At 31.5% G+C, this 15,837-nt stretch overlaps 1 protein-coding gene across 1 annotated transcript in view; it reads left to right on the top strand.

Annotated features, from left to right (window-relative positions):
- Positions 1–2,798: 2,798 nt before the first annotated feature.
- Positions 2,799–15,837, top strand: part of LOC134692682 (ski oncogene-like) — a 34,258-nt gene continuing 21,219 nt past the window's right edge. The window contains exons 1-3 of the mRNA XM_063553154.1: positions 2,799–4,031; positions 11,981–12,174; positions 13,757–13,843. Of these exons, the coding sequence (XP_063409224.1) occupies positions 3,156–4,031; positions 11,981–12,174; positions 13,757–13,843 (1,157 nt within the window). The 5' untranslated portion in view covers positions 2,799–3,155. The remainder of the gene's footprint in view (positions 4,032–11,980; positions 12,175–13,756; positions 13,844–15,837) is intronic.

Consider the following 15,837-nt stretch of genomic DNA (forward strand, 5'->3'; position numbering starts at 1 on the left):
TTTGGAAAAATCCTGATGATAAGTCAATCGATGTTATATAGTTCGGCGTCATTTCCGAAAACGATTCAGTAAGCTCCTGCAGATTTGGTATGGTATACTTAAATTCCTGTGTTTGAGAATTCAAATAACGAAAATCACAACAAAATCGAAAGTTCTGAGGAGCATGCTGGTCGGAAGATTTCGAACGTTTTGTTACTAAAACTATCGGACTTGTTATTGGCAAATCTTCGGTCTCACTGACTGGTGAGATTATACCTTGTGTCAAAAGTTTATCTAAGTGATGTCTCAAAATCTCACGCTTGTATGATGGTAATCGATACGGTTTCTGGTGTTTACCACTAGCATCGGGCTTCAAATGAATCGTATGTTCGATTAGTTTTGTATATCCCAAGTTAGGATTGTCATCGGTAACAAATAAGTCTATATTTTTATAAAGAAGCGATGCAAGTTCAGTCTGTTGACTTTCTGAAAGGTGATCAGACAAGGTGAATTGATCCTTTACCTTCTCTATATGTTCATTACTACTACAACTTTCACTACAATCATTCAAATCAGGTTTAACACAACTATTTACAATATCAATATTCTGTACAACTGGACAACTTTGGTCAATAGGCACATAACTGTAATCGGAATTAAGCGATAAAAACTCCGCTATAGTTCTGTCTTTCGGAATAACAACACTCAATGCTGTTGCATTTAAAACTTTCACAGGAACCTTGTGATTATAAGAAACTGTGACAAGAGATTTAGCTACCATTAAACCTTTTTCGAGTATGAACTTATGATTCGAACAAACACCATTTAATCCAGACAGAACATAAGTAGGAACATGTCCCCATACAATACATTCGGAATTGGGAGGAATTGTAAATTTCTTGTGTGTTTGCACTTTGTCTGATTAAAATGTAGAAATGGAAGCTGATGTGTTTTTGTGTGTCCATATGTAATCGCCTCCATCCATGCTACCAGAGCTATTCCCCTAGTCTGTAATATGGAAGCGGGTGAGTATGATGAAGACATTAAGGAAGTTGTGCTTCTAGTAAACGGTAAATGAGAAATGTCCGTTCGAGGAGTAGATTTTGAAATGTTGGTTATGTTGTCAAACGAACGTGTCGGGGTCGGTAAAGATTTAAACTCGTCCCCTTGTATAGCTTGTTTCGAAATAAGACTGTCACTTAATAAATATCTAGACTGAGAGAGGTCATTTGAATGTTCTTTACACATGTGTTCAATTGAAGATTCAGAAATGTTGGGGTTCATTTTGTCTTCCTCAAAAGTTACAGACTTACTCATACTATGTCGTATTAATACAAAGCAATCATGAACTTAAACTTGGTCTGGCGAGACAATTCTCACCGAGAGCCTCATCTGCATACACATAAAACAAATAAATTCTTCAACACTGACCATTCCTTTATTACAATAAAACATATGTGATTATGCGCAATCAACAACAATCAAAGCTACTATTCGCAACAGCCATAATTTGGACAGCAATGATGTAGGATGAATTCCATCTAAATAAAAGGCATTAAATTCGTATGTAAACCGGCTATTTCCCATTTGTCTGCATTGTGTAATTTTAAATATTTACCTTTACTATCGGATAAAATTATAGGTGTTTTATTAAAGGCACGTTGATGTGAAAGTTTGTTTCTCAATTTAAGAATTTCTCGCTGTAGCTTATCATTGCTCATTATCATGTAGCTCATTATCATGTAGCTGGTCACTGCAATCTAAAAATACATTCCTTATCTGCATGACGATTGCGTGCAGACGATACACACACTAAGCTGTAATTTGGGTCAAATTCTCACAATCAAAATGCATTATTAAAACTAGTATTAAAGACGGAATGCAAACAAAAAATACAATGTTCATAACGCCAGCGGGAAGTATTTGAGGTCCTCCACCATTCAACGTCCTTGGGGGACTAATAAAGGACGAAATCGTTTCTAAAAACTAGTTTTACTGCTCTCAATATATTTGTGTGTGACTACCTTAACATGCGGTGGTAAAGAGAAAGAGAACAGGCATGCTAATGTAATTTGATACGGAGGATATATAGATGATTATACTATTTACAAACATCATCCCGGAGCACCCCTGTGATTCCGGTATGATACGTACTGAACTACGTTTCCAACAACCATATTCAAATCAAGTATATAACAGCAGTGAAAAAAATAGCACTTTTGATTCCATTGTATATTACGAGAAATAATTTTAAAAAAACATTGAGTTTTAATCTTGTTTTTTGTATGTTTTCAAAAAGCTAAAAGATAAAAATTGTATTATAAAAAAAAATAGAAAATTTTGCCCCGTCTGTATAATTTTGTGTTAATTTAATCAGATTGTGGTTTATTGATACTGAAGTTCAATTTTAAAAACAAACAAATTTAGTTCAAACTTGTTGAAAAAATCCCATAAACTTTTCTGTTGGTGAAAACTTAATAAAGCAGACCGTTAACTATAGAAGTAATCAGTAGCATTGATTATTCAACAGTCGCGGAATTTCCAATATCTCTATTTTGAAACAGACTATAGTTGATTCTGCAGACGTATGACGTCAGCGCGGACACATAGTCGAGACGACTTTAATGTCAATTTACCAAAGCGCCAGACGGTCGAACGATCAATGACCATTTAAATACACCTTTTTTCATCTTCTGATGATTCATAATTAACATTCATTTAATCCGTTACATATCAATACATTGAAAACTATACTGTATTCTAATTATCTGGTTGCAAAACAAGTTTAAAGCGCAAGATATGCATATAAATATGCATACAAGTATTTGAAGTGGGAAGTCAACGGATCGGCAGACCGTGTTATGTATAATCAACAATGTCCATTGTTTTTGTATATTAAAAAGCTTCGACTATCCTTAAAATATTGACAGATGTTAAACGTTATGCAAAAGAAATTATTCTCGACAGTTGTTCCTGATAATATCGACCTTTATTGAACTTTATAACTATTATCGCGTAATCGTAGTAGTAGGACTGATTAACGGAACAGCCAACTATTTCAGTTTGTTATCAACTGCCGACAGTGGGGAGACGTTAGACGTATGTGTGTATTGCTTGAACTAAGTAACGGAGAGGAACGTTAAACGGAATTTTATTTCGAATGAGACAAATATTTAATGGAACATCTTAGATCACAAGTTGTTAACCCTCATGTAGAGAGGGTTATCAAAAACTTTCAAACATCAGCCATGCGGAGTTTACAAGGCCCTGGTCCCGCTGGATTTCTTTCACCAAGTGACATTGAGGAATACCGTAAAGCACTTAAAAAACTTCCGGAAAAGGGTTTGGAGTACGACCCTCTAAGAGGACCTCCGCCCTTCCCAGTGCAACAATTTCCAGTATTTGGACCCGTGGATGCTACTAAAAGTGAAAAAACGGATACTTTGTTAGAAACCGAAACCATTGCTTGTTTTGAAGTTGGGGGTGAAAAAAGGTTGTGTTTACCACAGATTCTAAATACGGTTCTGAGGGATTTTAGTTTGCAGCAAATAAATGCTGTGTGTGACGAACTTCATATTTTTTGTTCACGGTGTAATCCTGAACAGCTTCATACATTAAAAATGACAGGGATTCTTCCATTAGGGGCACCGAGTTGTGGACTTCTTACAAAAACTGACGCTGAAAGACTGTGCAATGCACTACTTCATAGGGCACCTGCTAAATGTTCTGAGCCCCCTACACGGGACAGCTTTAAAGTTTATCATGAATGTTTCGGGAAATGTAAAGGGATCTTTAGTCCTGAGATGTATGTGGAACCAATTGCCAAATGTATTCAGTGTGTGGACTGTATGGGCTCATTTTCACCAAGTGAATTTGTTCGTCATTCGCACAAAGCGCTTGAAAACAGAACTTGTCATTGGGGATTTGATTCATCACATTGGAGATCTTATTTATTGTTGGCTAAAGATCAAGAAAACCGTGATCGAGTGAAAGAGGTATTGCAGTACATGAAGTCAAGATTCGATACTTCGAAGAAATATAAACGAAAGCAGGTAAGTTAATTTGAATTTTAAGATACATGTACTGATCAATCGATATTATATAAGAAACTGGTTTTTTGAAACGTATTTAAATTAATATTTCACTAAACACCTTAAAACTACATAAATGGTACGTACAAGTACAAGTTCATGTACATGTAGTTGCATACTGTTTATTTTGTAGTTGTAAACACATCTGTCTCAGCTTTGCAAATTTCTTGATTAAATCAATATTTACTTGAGATTACTGTAAATTTTTATTTTGAAACTTATGTTTTTTAAAAAAAAAACAGTGCACACACTTTAAAACATCCATTTTAAGAATCCCCAATGCAAACACAAAGTCATTCTTCTCAAAAATTCTTAAAATCAGTCTTTGAGTTGATATATAGCTTATGGTTTTCCTGGTACAAAATTGTATCTTTACACATAAATTTTAATGTCAGGGTTTTAACAAAAAATGTGTAATCCCATGTTATACAAACTCTACTCTCAAAAAGTCTTATATAGTAAATACTGAATATATATTTATCACAATTTTTCAAAAATCAATGTTTAAAAAAAACAACTCTTAAAGTTGAAATACATATGATATGTACATGCAAATTTATTTGAAGATTGATAACAGTTAAGCATTTTAAATATTATTAAAGATATATGCATGCTAATAGATCTAGACTACATGTACAATATACATGTAGGTGTATGGCATTGATTTATGATAAGATTGAATATATTATTTACATGTTTTGACACTTACATTTTTTTTTAAACAAATTATATGTAGACTATGCCAACATTAAAAAAATATTTGTAATGTGTATGTATTTCCTTATTGAAGCTTTATTTTTATGCCTCAAAATGTCAGTAACAGTCTATCCTGGTAAGTTCAGTCACTAAAAAATTACAAGCCTCCCAATGATACTTACATAATGTAAGTACAAAATTGTAGAATAAAAAAGAGTGTACCTATTTACCCTATGCATTTTGTATATTGTGACTAGTGTACAAGGTTATCTCAAGGATGAAATTAGTCACATACTATTTTTGTACTATAAGTATAATGACTTATGTATTATGTAACTTTTCTATGATAATACAGCAAAAATAATAAACTGTGTATTTTGGGAATGCTCATGTTGTACATACATGACATAATCATATAGATTTATAGGTCAATGTACATTGGAAATGTATTCAAGTCTCTTAGATAATAAATTAAAAGATTGTAATTGGTGATCTAAAATTAATTAAGTTGAATACACATGTAAGTTATTTTTTGCACCTGTGGATTACCTATATATATATAGCTAATAAACAAGGCTGTAACTTACAAATCTATATCATACATGTATGAAATTTATGTCTTTCATTAAAAATTGAATACAGGATTCATGAACTATAGCTATAGCCTAGGTCTGAAATTCTTGATCTTTCAAAGTAATGTACTTCTCTTTACATATATATATATATATATATTTGTACATGTACGAGTGAGGCAAAGGAACTTTATTGAGACTCTGGGGTCAGGTGTTTTAAAGCTTAGGATTTCAGGATTGACCCTTTCGGGATCCGGCATCATCCGGGAATCCTTTTTTCGGATTTCGGGATGTCAGGATTTACTTTAAAAAATATATAAATTCGGAACCTCTGGATTTCATTTTTGTTAAGTCCAGGATTTCGGGATCAGGACCCCTCCTATACCCCCTCATGTACCTCAGATCATACACCTTTTTCCAGATAACAAATTAGAAATAGCAAATGTTGCCTTCAGAAATATATATGTATTTATAAAGTACATGTTCATGTACAAAAGATATTCAGCATAGTTTGCTGTGTACATGTTGTGTTAGTAAAAACCAATATTACATTTGATTTTCATTGAGCATATATATACAAATGTACATGTACATTATTGTATGTATCCATAATTTCAAAAATTAAGAAGGGGTTTTACAGAAATTTTTTATTAATGTAAAATGTAAAAGGAAACATAATTGAATTGTATGTTAACTTAAACATTGTATGTATCAATATGATAATTTTGGAAAATTTAAAAGCGGTTTTACAGAAATTTGAATTAATGTAAAATGTAAAGAAAACACGTAATACAATATGTAAAAAGACGATACCCAATTACATTTACAGCATAATAATCACTCAAAGGTTGAATCTAGAATGCATCCCAATAAAATTCTTCAAATGTTGGCATTTTTATGATTATGGCTAATTTTTTGGCATCTAAATATCCAGTCTTGAATAGACACACAATCTTAATTAATTATGTTAATCTAATAATTAATTAATCCATGTTTATTTATCTTATCTGCCATCCTTAAATCTTTTTTATGACAGGTGATAGGAAACAGTCCAGGTTATTAAATATTATCCTTCAGTTATCTCTATGATGGTAAAATTTTCCACCCTTCATTTTATACTGATTACTTGAAATTTATATATATAGATACTGCATAATTTTGTCCTTGTCAAGATCTGTAGCAAGAAAGTTAAATTTTCTGAATTTTCTGTGAAATACATGTACTGTGGAAGGACCACAATCAAAGTTCATCAAATCTTTTTTCTTCTGGTGGTCCTTGAAAAAAATCAGCTGGTCCTACGATGTACTATTAATGCAATTGCAAAAATACTGAAATTGTGTTGGGTCCTGTTCCAAATTTTGGTGGTCAAATCCTGAGGGCCACTACTTTTTCAGAACTCTGCACAACAATGCATTAAGAGACAGAAGCTGAACTAGACATAAAGGTGACCACAAGCATATATTTTGTCCTGAATACATTGTAAAAGACAGACAAAAAGAAATTCATATGTATACATCATGTGACATGTACATTGTAATTGTACCAGCTTCATCTGGTTTATGGCACATGTACTCAGTTCCTTTTGACAAAGAAAGATTCTGAAAAAAAGGAGATATCAAGATATTTACACTGACAATAAAAGTTCAAGGTTCTAATATACATGTATATTCCACCCTTGGAGTGCTAAACAATTCTGTAGCTTTAGCTAATGTAAATGTACTTAGAGTACCCTAACGGTTGAATAGCGATACATGTATCTTTTATTCCTTACATAAAAGCACTTAAACCAGAGATAATTTCATAAGAGTACTGAAATACTCTAGAGGTTCATGTTTTCCTCATTTAAGGCTTTTCTTGTCATGACTTATAATCTTATAAAAGGTCATGCTCTCTTGTGGATAGATTATTAGAAATTAAGTACATTTATTATCTAATGCGGATACAATTTGATTTTCCAACCTACCAATGCAAACTCTTGTTTACTTTTATTACACAAGTGGTACAACTAAATGCACTTTTTACATTGAACCTTAACTTGGAATAATCATAACTTGTTGTCTCATTTGATTTATTTCATATTTTACTATATTTTATAGTTTTCTCATTGGCAATCATACCACATCTGTACTTACTTTTATGTTCATGTTCACAGTTGTGCTTAGTCTCTGTCTTAATCAAAATAAAGGTTGTAAAGGTTTTTTAGTTGGAATTTTTTTGGTAAGTTGACCCATTAATATATGTTGATCCTGTTCATGTCAGAATTTTTTAATAATTCTCAAACAAAATAGGTGGTCCATGACTTATCGAGGTGCTTTATATTAACATGAACTTGAAAAAGGCCTAAGTATTAAACAAGGGCTTCCTCTCCACTGATCTGTGAGCTATACATGCAGAGTTCTTTGAAAAGTGGTGGTCCAGGGGATTTGACCACCAAAATTTACAAAGGACCGACACTGTTTTGGTATATTGTAATAGAAATATAAGTGAGGACCAGCAATTTTTCTTCAGGGACCACCAGATATAAAAAGATTTCGAAACATCTGTACATCATTGTTTTTAGCCAATTATTACTGAAAGTGGAATTAAATACCAACAATCAATTAGTCACAACAGATACAAAATGTACATACATTTTCATTTCCAAAGTATGATGTTTTTTTCAAGTCTAAACAGGTGGGTAGTGAAAATTCTTCCATTCCTGTGTGTAGATAATGATATAAGTTCAATCAGTTACAAAAATACAATCGTAGCTGATTTTTTTTAGCAGTGAAATTGAAATTTACATTCTTTGCCAAGGGCAATATGCCCAAACCCAAAATATGGCATCTGCATAGTTTACATACTGAAGAAGATTTTATGTCAGGAAGAATAATAAAGTTAGTAGACAAAATCCAGACTATGTGAGATTTGATAGACAGCCAGTCAATGACATTTTAGCCATGGATATATAGATTTTATAGATATGTACATAGTGTATATACATGTATATATTGATCAGAGAACTTAGATACCATTGTTGTTTGGAAGAATAGTACAATTCGGTTAATTCATTCCAGTGGCAAATTGCCAAGATTTACCTGAGACATGTGACATTTATTTTACCTGTTCTTATATATTTAATGCATGGGTTTGTTTCTATTTTGGTTTGTACAAACCTATTAATTACAAATAGGTTTTGCATTTTCTTTGTAATTTTATGGTCAAATGCACTTGCAGATTTAAAGTTTTTTTTTAATTTCAAAACCTAATCTTTTAAAAATATATCTTGGTGCATGATTATTGTGCACTTTCAGACCAAACCGCAGTCTGCCGAAAATGCTTAAAAGCATATTAAGTGCAGACAGTTCATTGTTCAGTTAAATGACACTTGTAAAATGATACCTTGAAAAACAAACTTAAAAATGTAAACATAATGGATACTCACTGAGGGAGAACATGTAATGATAGCCATTTAAGTTGATGCATGGTTACCGTGGTTATAGACCATAACATTACTAAAAACCTTAATTTTTTTGTCTGTTATAATATAAGATTATTATACTACACAAAATATGTAAAATGAAAAGTAAGGTATTCTTAAATTTAGGACATAGAAATGTAATCGAAGTTTTACATATTAACAATATCTTTCTATTTTTGCATTAGTCTGGAAAATGTGTCTGTTTACAATATTATCAAAATTGGTCCATTAAAACTTCTCACAAAAAAAGTTTGAGGTATATATGGATTCATTATTATTCTTCATATACCAATTTTTGTGGGTTTCATGGTTATAGGTGAACCACAAAATCAAATATCCACGAAAATGCAAGTTTTCCTCAATCCGCAAAAATTGATACCAACGAAAATAAATGAAATTCACAGTAAAATATATTTATTGTTAACAGTTTTAGAGACAGCACATCACGAAATTTCCACATAAAAATTAAAAAAAACGTTATAAATTTTTTATAGTGTATATACTTTAATACCAAGTGCGTTATATTTTTTTTATCAAGAATTCAAATTATGGTATAAAATTAATATAGTGAACATAGCAAGTGTTGTACCAGCTATTGCTATGGGACAGGAATGAGATAGGGCAATTTGGCTTGTATTAGATTTACACAGGTGTACAATATCATCATAAAGAGCAATTATAATGTAAGGCAATTACATGACTGTAGGTAAAATTACAGGTCACAGGATCAAGTAATACATAATACTGAGCCATCATGTAGAAATATTATATAACACCTGGAAAATGACCCAGGTGACCTTTTATACAGGTAATAAATTATTTACCTGAGGGCTGAGAATTTTGATCAGCACTGACTAGACCCTAGACCATCAATACATTTTTACCCCTCTAGATATTGGTAAATGTCCAAGCTATACATTAACATGTCAATAGAACTTGTATAATCTTTCTCCCAATGATAATTTATATAATCTGTAGGATGTTGGTCAATATGCATTCCAAACTGTTAATGAAATGTACACACACAGAGTTTATTTGTTATTGTTTATGTGAAAAGCATATTAAATAGTATCTTTCTTTTTGTTTGTAAATAGTGGTAATTCAGAAATAATTGCAATGTTTTTATTATTGTGAAAAATGAGACAGGGTTATTAACGCAATTAAAACTTGCATTTGAAACTTTTTATATTAAAACACCTATTTAGTATTCAATGACATAATCGTAATTATATCTTTAATAATTTACAGTGTTCCCAATCAAAATAAAGTTGTACATATATTGCAACTGACACAAACTGTAAAAAGGCAAAAATAGCTGAAGTATCATAATTTTAATATAGAAAAATGACCTTGGGCAGTTAGGTGTTTTATGAAATGTTTAGTTTGTTTATACATAGTACATGTAGGGCCAGGTCTGGCTTAGTGGAGCTATATGGCAGATTTTACAGTATTGTGTTCTGTCTCCTACTTTCATGTTGCTAACGTGACGGAGACAAAAATAAGTAACGTTAGCGACATTTGGACATGTAACATGAGCAACAACATCTTTAAAAGTTCAAATGTATGCACACAGTGATGTTTAATATATGCCTGAAGTAATAAAATTGTACAGTCTGGTTTAGAATTTCTAAATATACAGAATGTCATTTGCAGGTGTACTTTATATCAAATGAATACACATGAAACCAATTCGTAATAGTAACATTAGCAACATCTACTATCATGACATTACGTTTTGTTGCGAACGTCTTTTTGATGGACGGAATACATTTAAGGTCCTCTTGTAACGATATTACATACAACTAACCTTCTTTGCTACCCCATCATGTGAAGGAACTGACTCCGAATCTAATCCTGCAAAGGGCGATATCGTAACTCCTATACAGGAGAGTTACAGATCTAAATATATGTTGCTCACGTGACACTGATTTGGACGGAAACCTCAAGTAGTAACGTTCGCAAAAAATAAAACAGCCAATGATATTGATTCCTCAAGTCCTTTTACCCCCTTATGTCATCCAAATTTAATATGATTGCTATTTTCAATTATTTATAAAACCCGGGATAAAAATAACTACAATTGCCTGTCTGAGAACCAACAAGAAAATTGCGATTGTGACATACCACAATGGACGGAAAAGACGTGACGTTAGCAACAATATTATTAAATTACCTTTTTTAGCCTTTACCAATAAAAATCTGCCTTAAAGTTATGATTAAAACACAAAAGAAGACTTTTTATTAAAATATAAGTCCATGTGATAAGGCTAAACTTATAAATAATACTTCAAAATTCCACTCCAAATAAGCTGGATGTCAGTAAAGTAGGTCATGATGTCTATTCCATGTCCAATATTTTGAAATTGAAAACCCTCTAATTCTAACAAAAAACACAAGCACAGAGTAATTTTTATTTTTATTTACTCAGAAAGACACATTTTATTCAATAACATAATGCATTACTCCATTACACAGTCTGTTTCACAGTTTCAGCAATTGCTTTTTTGATGGATACAAAAAAACAATAATTCCTTCTTATTGTAAAATCTGCCATATACACAATGACTTTTAAAAATATAAAACCAGCGATTGTGACCTTAGTTGAATAAGATAAAGAATCCGAAATCAAAAAACTTGTGCACTGAGGCAGACACAGTGATTTGTAAAGCATATATACGATTATTGCCTATCATTCTATAGTACCTGTTTTAAATGTAATGTGCATAGTTTATAACCAATAAATTTACACATATACTATTTGAGCTAGATGTAAAATTTTAAGACTAAATACTTACACCTGGTAGATGATTCAGTAATAGAATAACCCCATTTTGATTCAACAAGAGTTTTCAGTTTGAAATGGTAGTCAATTAGTCTAGAGTTCTCACAAGTAATTGTAAATATAAACCATCCTTGAATCAGTAATGTTGTTATGATACTAGTTACGTTGGACAAACTCTGCTACTATACTAGGGTATTGACAATCTTGAGTACCAGGCATGATGGTCCTGAACAATTCTTTGATACCCCTATAGGCTACTCTTTCTGTATTGAATAACAGAATGCAACCTATGTGATGATTTACTAAAACGACAATTAAAGTTGAATGTTTCAGTTATTAAATTGTTATATTGTTTTAATTTAGCATCAGAATATATATTGTGATAACTCTCTTTTTACAGCGACCAGAAATCTGCGACCCAACAGAACTTAAAAGATCTAAAAGTGAAGAAAGTGGAAGTTCTAGTGGGTCAAGTAGTAGCTCCTGGTCAGAATCCTCTGGAGTGCGTGGTTTATCAGCATTTACACCATGGTCAGCGCTGGCATTAAAAGACGGAAAACTGCTTCATAATGCATCATCTATACTCAGAGAAAAGTAAGTCTATTTCACAAAGAATAATCCGTCATAAAAATATAAATGACCTCAACCCACTGTTTAAAAACAACGTAGATGCTATCATGGAATTGGTACATTGTGTAGCTTCCTAAAGGACTACATGTGTGTGGATCTATTTATTTCCGTGGATTCCAATTTTGGTGGATATTTGATTTTTGTGGTTTTGACATACTCTACATAAAAATGTATAGATAATTAAGACTTGGTTGAAAATTGAAATTGGTGGTTTACCACGTACATGTACCTCAGTACTCATGAAAACTACGAATATTAGTACATGTACAAAATGTATTTCACAAATTCATATATCGAACATTATAATACTTTGAATTTTATTTTGTTATTCTTCCATCATTTAATGGTTGTTTCACTTTAATTTATCCCTTGACAATAACATACTGAACTTGAACTTGAAACTATACCTATATAACTTAATGCTATTTTCATATTTCATTAGTTGTTATAAAATGAATTGTTTTCCAATCCTATGACAGTTTGATTGGTTGATGATGGCGGTTGCTATGGTTTTATTAGGTTTATTAATCCTTACATCCATCTTGAATGAACAGATACATGTAGGTTAATCCGTCAATCATTATAGAATTAATTATTCCATCTGACCTTTACGTGTTAATGAAATCTATGGAGTGTACTAATTCCAAGTTTGGAACTAACAAACAAAAACATTTGTACTAATGTCCTTTTATATTTGTACCTAATTTTGATATTTAAAAACCTACACAAATATTTTCTCAATTTTGTCAGGGAGTTTTACGACATTAGACATGACAGTTTCTCTCATGTGACGAGAATATTTAAAAGATATTTCTTTCAAATGTACATATATATCTCAGTGTAAAAAAAAGAATCAATTATTTAAAGCTTCAAGAGTTTTCAATAATGCCTTTGAGAATTAAAGACAGTAATAATAAGTTTTGCAATGGTGTTGGCTGCATCGTACTGTCTCTGTCTTAAAGCTACTTCATAATATTTTGTTTGTAACGCAAGAAATAAGTAACTAGCATCATACTTTGGAAGGTTGAAACTATTAAATCCAAAAACTGCTGAAAACATGAAATCTACCTAAGTCAGCTATTGTGAAAATTCAAATCTAAAATAATTTAATCTTAGAATGTTATTTTGGCATTTTAAAGTAACTGTAACCCTGTTCCTTCCTTATAAAACTGTGGTACACTGTTAGTCCCCCATAAAAAAGCATCTGTGAATAATACCATATTATTGGTCAAACTGTTATAACTGTTACCTTATAAGGGGAAATTATCATATACTGTTGCCCTCACACACCAAAACTGTGATTAGTATGTGCTGTTACATAAATGTGAAAATTATCTTAAAAGAATTGCAACTTTTTATTTTTTGTTAAGACATTTGGAAGTTACCCCTTCACAAAAGAATTAGATGTTTAAGGGTTTTTTTTAAACTTTTAGTTAAAAGGTCCATATTTTTTATGGCCTTTAAGGTACATGTATATACATTTGTACATATTATTTTAGCTGAATGTATTTTTTCTATTAACACGTGCATGTGTGTATATTTTTAGCTTCCCAGGAATTCCTGCATACCTACAGTCTGGTCCTCCTGTTTTACTGAATCCAGACCGAGTTGTTCCTTCATCTGAATCATCGAGGCAAGTAGATAGAGCATTTAATGTTCAAGTAGGAAAAAAATAGGCCAAACTTGGTCACAGCTTGTACTTTTGTATTTTTTACAGAGCAGGATATTTTATTTTTAATGTTATAACTGTATCCTTATTTCTAGACTAATACCTCTTCACTGTTTGGATATGGGGAGGGGGGATACCCATTCACTGTTTGGATATTGGGGGGGGGGGAGGGGGGGTCATATGAAAAAGTGTTGACTTTGCCATTAGTGCTTATAATTTAGAGATAATAAATGGTGAACTTTCAAACCACACACCCTCCTTAGAAAACTCACAAAATTTATATTTCATTTTACTAATTTATGTTTTAATTGAAGACATGTACAGTGCACCTAGTTGTGTATACTCTTAAAAATCAGGACAAAAGATTTTGTCTTATACTCTAGGGTTAAACAAGTGTCTACTGTTTATAGATTAATACTTAAAGCTTCTTTATAGAAAGCATTAATATTTGGCTGACACAGCCACAGTCTGATGTTGATAACATTGTATACTTAAAATTTAAATACTTATAAAATTTTATGAATGGTCATTCTGACAGGTTAAATTATTTTAAAGTTCAGTAATGTCAGTTGTGTAGTGATCCATGACCAACCTTGTCTCATAAATAGACATGTCAGGTCAGGAAAATAATACACAATTTGACATGTCTTTTTTTTCAAAGTGAACTTTATATTTGAATGAATACTTTGCTGATGACAACAGGAAGAGATCTGCTTTTATCTGATATTAAAAACTATATTTTTTCAGGGGTTCAAATTAATGTGTGTCCCAGGACCTGAGGACCAGTTGGGGGTTCGGGGGACATTTCATTTTTGCTATTAAGTCATGAAACTTCCATTCTTTTCATTGATGCCTTATACAGAGGACCCAGGACTTTCTCTAATAATAAGACCTTTCACTTGAAAATTCTAATGGTCCTTGTAGTATAAAAGACCAAAATCCAAATCTCATGAAACATGTTAATCAAAATTACCCATTAAAATTTTAGAATTATTCTAAAATGATAGGTGTACATGCAACACATGTTAATTCAGAACTTGTTGTTAAAGATAAAAGTATGATCAAAATATATCATACTACATCAAAATATGTCAAAATTCAAATTTTTCATTTTCCAGACCCAGACTAGAACAATTTGTCTAGGTCTAGCTCGTTTTCCTGATTCTGCAATAGCAGTCCGCCTGTGTTTCATGACTATATGTAAGGGATATATTCCTCCATGTTCAAGTACACCTTGACGATTTCATAAACTAGTTCAATAAGCTTTATGGAACATTTTATATCAGATTAAAATTCTTTTTTTCTCCTATCTTTTGTTATCGTAATTAGTGCATGCATGTTAAGTTGAAGGTCGAGTGTACAAGGTGTGTTCACTAGATTAGTGATTTATAATTATCAATTGATCAGGCTATATATTTTATATATGACAAGGAGATTAGGAAAGATAATAACATAAATTAAATAACAATCTTTCAAATAAGTTGTTTTGATTGTTTAGAAACATTTTTTTATATATTCATGTTTTTTGCAATAAAGATATATATATATGTCATTTTCTATGTATATTAAAAACATGTATATTGTACGTCATAAATCTTTCCAAGATAATAAGCTGATTTATGAGAATAATATAAGAATAAGGAAATGTGGTATGATTGTCAATGAGACAACAATCCCTCAAGGATAGTAATGAATTGATAATGAAATAAAATGAATGAGTTTAACACTACTTTCTGAGACTTTATTTTATTTTCTGTACAATTTTTTCGATTTTTTTATGATTTATCAACAACTTTATAATTTCTGTAAAATCAAATAGGGTGCAAGTGTTAAATATGTTATTGAAAATCATGAGAGCCAGGGCTTTATTGCTTTTAAAGACTGCTAGTGTCAAAAATTATATTTCTCATTAAAATTATAATATGAGAAGCTTTATTGAAAGAAGAAAATATGGAGCA

The sequence above is a fragment of the Mytilus trossulus genome, chromosome 12, assembly GCF_036588685.1.
Source record: "Mytilus trossulus isolate FHL-02 chromosome 12, PNRI_Mtr1.1.1.hap1, whole genome shotgun sequence".
Lineage (NCBI taxonomy): Eukaryota > Metazoa > Mollusca > Bivalvia > Mytilida > Mytilidae > Mytilus > Mytilus trossulus.